Genomic DNA, 5,695 nt, shown 5'->3' on the forward strand with positions numbered 1-5,695 from the left:
ACCAGCACCCAGAACCCCAAGACCGCCAGAACTCCAGCCTCCAACTCAGGCAAAGACCCTCTTTATTCAACTACAGGCCACTCCAGACAGAAGACCAGAGAGAAAACAGAAACAAAAACAAAAAAAGAAAGAAAGAAAAATAAAAAAAAAAAAAAAAAGAAAACACCCATCTAACAAAGACAAGCTCAGAAATCGGCACCTAGACCAATAATTATCCAAACCCAGATGCCCAGACTCCAGCAAGCACCATCAACAGAATTGCAAGGGATGGAAGAGAGAATCTCAGGCACTGAAGATATGATAGAAGAAATAGATACATCAGTCAAATAAAACATTACATTAAACCTAATCAATTCCTGACACAAAACATCTAAGAAATCTGGAACACCTTAAAAAGACTAAATCTAAAAATAATAGAACTAGAAGATGAATAATCCCATCTCAAAGGCTCAGAAAATATTTGAAGCAAAAGCATAGACAAAAATTCTAACCCAAAGGATATGTCTATAAAGGTACAAGACGCTTACTCTAAAAGCCAGAGGGTCTGAACAGATATCCAGCAGACTCTGAGACCACAGATGCCAACCCAGACTACTTTCAGCAAAACTTTCAATCACCATAGATGGAGAAAACAAGATATTCCATGATAAAGTCAAATTTAACTAGTATCTATCCATAAATCTAGCCCTACAGAAGGTACAGAAGGTACAGAAGGTACTAGAAGGAGAACTCCAACTCAATAAGGTTAACTACATCCACAAAAATATAGGCAATAATTTCACACCAGCAAAACCCAACAAAGGGAAACACACACATACAATCACCACCAATAACAACAACAAAATAACAGGAATTAACAAACATTGGTCTCAACGGACTCAACTCCTCATCTCTATTAGAAGGTCAATGGGCCCCAGCAACCTACAAGAGAATCACTTTGTAGAGATTTTTCTTCAAGGTAGCTTCCAGCAGGTCAATGAAGACTCCATTAGGACAACAAGGCAACAACTTGGAGTTGTTTGTTTGAGCACCTCCTATGTGCTAGGGAAACACTCTACCACTGAGATTTCTCCAACCCTTATGTTATTTTGAGACAGAGCCTCAAAGGCCCAAGGCATGGACTAGTCTTGAGCTCACTCTTTAGTCCAGACAGGCTGTCTTCTGAGCATGAGCAGCTAGATTTACAGGCCTGTGGCACCAAGCTTCAATGAACTAGTATATTTTTAAAGACCTCCCAAAGGGAAATACTGTGGAAGACAGGGAGGAAGAATTTTAGGAGCCAGAGGGATCAAAGACACCATAAGAACACATAAGAACACATAAGAACACAGCCTACTGAGTCAAATAACCAGTACTCATAGGGGCTCACAGAAACTGAACCAATCAGGGAGCCTGTATGGGTTTGACCTAGGTCCTCTGCATACATGTTATAATTGTGTAGCTTGGTGTTCTTATGGGACTCCCAACACTGGGAGTGGGAGCTGTCTCTGATTCTTTTGGCTGCTCTTTCCTCCCTGTTTCTCCTAATGGGCTGCCTTATGCAGCCTTGATCATGTTTGGTTGCGGTCTCTGGGAGGGCTGCTCTTTATGAAGGGAAAGGAGGAGGAGGAGATCTGGGGAGAGGGGAAGTGGGAGGGAGGGGCTTAGAGGAGAGGAGGGAGGGGAAACTGCAGTCAGGATGTAATATATGAGAGAAGAATAAAGAAACTAATTAATTAATACCTCCCAAATGATTTTAATGTATAAACAGATTTAAGAATACAAAATGCACACAACAGTGCTGAAAGTAGACATAAAATACTTTATATTGAATAAAAATGATACCTGCTCCTCTAGAGCTTCTTTTAGGGAACAAAGGAACAATTATTAAATAGGAATAGATTTAACCATAAGAGCTGCAGATTTAATCTTTATGATCTTTTTCATGAGACCAAATATCCACATTTCACGTTCAGATCATACACATAACATAAATTGAATCATTTCAGTTATACAGGCAATTTGTTTTTCCAAAAATTCCAACTGCAATATTTTGACACAGATATGCAGAAGCATTTCTGAAACACCCTATTTCAGGAGAGGAAATATTGCAAAGACAATGATGTGTGTAATTAAGTTCAAACCTATCATAATGGGCAACAAGTAAAACTGAGTTATAAAAAAGTTAAACTAAATATAGCACACTAACCTGTTTGTTGTTTTCTGCCATGGAGAGCTGCAGGGCCAGGAGCATGGAGTCTGGACCACATACCGTAGTTCTTTCAGAGTTACAAAGAGCACGCCAATTCCTTCTAAACTCTTTAATCATACCCAAGACAGACAGCTGATTAAGCACAGCCATTCTCTTAAAGTAGAACAGAATACAATGTTAAAGTGACTTGTTTTAATTGGAAAGTAACATTTAACATGTGTAAGCAAACATGGTTAGAAAAAAATAAGCAGTGAACCAGAAGTCATTTCATATTTACCAGGATTGCTTTTAATTAAATTTAGGAAAACAGAATAATACAATTTCCGCCCAATCATATTTTCCCCTCCTTTAGTTTTCTTAAGCCAAATCTTTTGAAATAACAAAAATCCAACCTTCAGTTTTGAAAATTCTCATAAAACAGACATGCAAATTGTGCAAATTTATAATTTTAGACACAGACATCACTAATTAAATCTGTATTTTAAGATAGTTGTTTTGAGACAAATGGTACTATGTGTGGTAGATTTGGGGAGGGGGGGTGTTTCCTCTCATTCATGTATTGTTCCAAAACGAGTGGTTTACTTTTCTAGTCACTTGACTTAGGACTTGATTTGACTAGTAGACTGTGAGATAACAAGAATTCTAAGCCTAGGCTTTAAGAGGTTTGTGCAAAAACAGTTAATACAGCAAGTTTCCATTAAAAGTATTTTATTGTGCTAAATTGTTCTTATAAACTATATGTGTTTTGTGATGAACACCTCATTTCCTTGAATCTGAATTTTTTTGGTACGTGTTGGACAGGGTATGCCTATGAGTCTAGCCCCCCCAGTCAAAACTCATCAGCATTTCTAAGAACTTTCCTTGGTAGACAATACTTCCATGGATTGTCACAAGCTGTGGCTGAGAGAATTAAGCATGGACTCTCCAAGGACACTGAGAAGCCTGTGCTTGCTCTCACTCACTTCACATGCCCTGCCCCTTCACTGACACTACCTTTATCCTTTGCTACAGTAGTTCAAGTCCACAACTACACCTAAATGCTGGCTTTCCTGCTCTTCCTCTGGGGAGACCTAACTCCCAAGCCCAGTTAAGCTGTTGACAAAAGCGAGTTATCTGCTCCAGGCTAGCAGGGGAGTCAACTAACTGGCCCAGCCCAAACTGCTGACCCACAGATTTAAAGCAAATAGTTGTAATTTTACAGTGCCTGCGGTTTTGATGTTTTGTTACACCGCAAACAGATCATCAAGATGTGATCTAACACATGAAGCTTCTTAGTGCCATATACTTTTCAAACATTTAATATTAATTACTTTGCTCCATTTTCACAAGAGTCCTGATGACGCCAGTCTATGAATGTCTGCATTTGACACAGGAAGAAAGCAATGTTCAACGACATGACATGAAGCTAGTAAATAGCCAAAGGGGATACATCCACTTTTTCTAAGCTTGTCATAAGCTCTCCTGGATGCATGCAGAACCCTTCCAATGTGAGCTGGGCTGTGTCAGGATTCTAGACAGCCGTCCTATGGAGTCCCGTTCCACTTCCATTCTTCTCTGTGTGTGTGTCTATGTTCGCCTATATGTGAGTACGTGTGTGTGGAGGCCCAAGGTCGACACTGTTTTCTCCACTGCTCTCCACCTTGTAGATTGAGGAATAGTTTCTGCCTGTACCAGAGCTCACCACATCAGCTAGTCTGGCTGACCAGCTTGCTCGAGTATCTCCTGTCTACACCCCGGCACACTGGGATTACAAGCAGGCTGCTCCACCAGCGTTTGCATTAGAGCTGAGGATTTGGATCCCAGTCCTCATAACTGTTCAGGTGCTTTATCCACTGAGCCACCTTCCCAGACCCTACTCATACATTCCTTGATGAGCACCTAGGTTATCACATAACACATTTATCTCTTAAAAAAAAAAAAACAAAATTGAAGAAGTCATAAAAAGTATGAGCTAATATGATTAGTTTGCCTGAAATGAAGTTTTTTGGTAAAGGTCTACCCATTGGTATTATTTGAAGGTATTACATGTTAAGATCTCTATAAATACAAATCCACCCAGATCATCCTGACTCCCTGGCTCTACCCATTGCTAAGCTAGGAGATCTTAGCCAAGTAACAGCACCCCTCCCTGCCTCAACTTCCTTGTAGTGAAAATGAACAAAGTTCTTACTGAGTATAGTTTGTGAACAGTAAAAGAAGAAACTATATCTAAAGCTTTTACATGCAGCAATGTCAAGCACATTAGTTATGATTGTACATCATGAGTTTTTAATGGTTTTTCTTTTTCTGTTTCTTTTCTTTTTTTCTTTTTGAGTTAAAATTTCTATCAGTGTGAGAAAGCCAAGAGTCACAACCACTTACCCTGACCTTGTCACATAAGGGTAACTAGGAACAATGCATAAACAAACATAGCTGGACCTCACTAAAATTTTATTTATGGACAATAAAACCTGTTTTCTATAATTTTCAGAAGGCTCAAAATGTTCTCTTTTTTTCCTCCACTAACCATTTAAACATGTAAAACCATGTTTAGCTCTGGATCTGGCTATTCACAAACAGGCATGCAGCTGACATGCCAATGCCTACTATAGTCCCAGCTTCTCCAGGGCTGCCAAACTTTAGATCTGGCTGCCCAGAGAGAAGTATTATCACAAAGAAAACAGGACTATGCCTCCCACTGTGTTCTATCTCCCAGCCTGTTGTGAAGACTCGGTGAGACGCTGAATATGGTTGGACAGAAGAGATAGAAGGTGTCAGAGGGAATAAACTCTTGCTTTAAAAACTGGATTCAAGGTGCACTGGAGCAGAAAGTCTGAGACAGGGAATTGTCGCTGTTAGGTAAAGTGAGAAAAGCATTGCACTTAGCCAAGCATCTCTGCTACTACGCGCCTGCATTAGCTGTACCTCGTGATTGACACAAATTTCTCCACATCCCTACTGGGGATGGGACTATCGACTTAACAGAATTATGAGGCACCAGTGAAGCAAATACACAAAATCCTTATTGCCAACACTTAGAAAACAGTCCATTAAAAGATGACAGGTGACAGTTAACCTCCTAGTCTGGTCCCGAATGTCCCTTTGAAGGATGCAACAACAACAAATTCTGGGGGAGCCTGCACACGTTGTGTGCCAGATCCCCGGTCTAACGGACTAAAAGCAAATTTTGATGGGTTTCAGTCTTCCCATCTACAGCCGAGCCCTATTGACCTTCCAGGTCTTCTTTCACGGGATACTGTGAAGTCAGGGCGAAGCCACTGCGCAGACAACGCCGCTGACAGGCACAAGGTACGTCGCTGTCACCGAAACGCGTTCGCAAAGCAGCAGCCGGAATTACCACTGTGACCGGAGGCCAGAGAAAAGTCGAGATCCACCTCGTCCGGGACCCAGAGGGTGCAGGTCGAGGGAGGAGCAGCTCAGCCAGGATGCCGGAAGGCGGAGGTTTGAATCGCCTCGGCGTCTCTTTTAAATCTCGCGGCACGACCTGGGAACCAATCGCTGCGC

At 41.1% G+C, this 5,695-nt stretch overlaps 1 protein-coding gene across 3 annotated transcripts in view; it reads right to left on the minus strand.

The window, feature by feature from the left end:
• The window catches only part of Parpbp (PARP1 binding protein), a 43,616-nt gene extending 37,956 nt beyond the window's left edge, over window positions 1–5,660 (minus strand). Inside the window, exons 1-2 of one of the 3 annotated variants that reach the window (XM_076919898.1) lie at window positions 5,529–5,660; window positions 2,189–2,344 (exon numbers count right to left, since the gene is read on the minus strand). In XM_076919898.1, the coding sequence (XP_076776013.1) occupies window positions 2,189–2,341 (153 nt within the window). In that variant the 5' untranslated portion in view covers window positions 2,342–2,344; window positions 5,529–5,660. The remainder of the gene's footprint in view (window positions 1–2,188; window positions 2,345–5,528) is intronic. The other 2 variants (XM_076919897.1, XM_076919899.1) reach the window with 2 other exon arrangements.
• Between the last annotated feature and the right edge of the window lie 35 nt (window positions 5,661–5,695).

The sequence above is a fragment of the Arvicanthis niloticus genome, chromosome 22 (genome assembly GCF_011762505.2).
Source record: "Arvicanthis niloticus isolate mArvNil1 chromosome 22, mArvNil1.pat.X, whole genome shotgun sequence".
NCBI classification, from domain to species: domain Eukaryota; kingdom Metazoa; phylum Chordata; class Mammalia; order Rodentia; family Muridae; genus Arvicanthis; species Arvicanthis niloticus.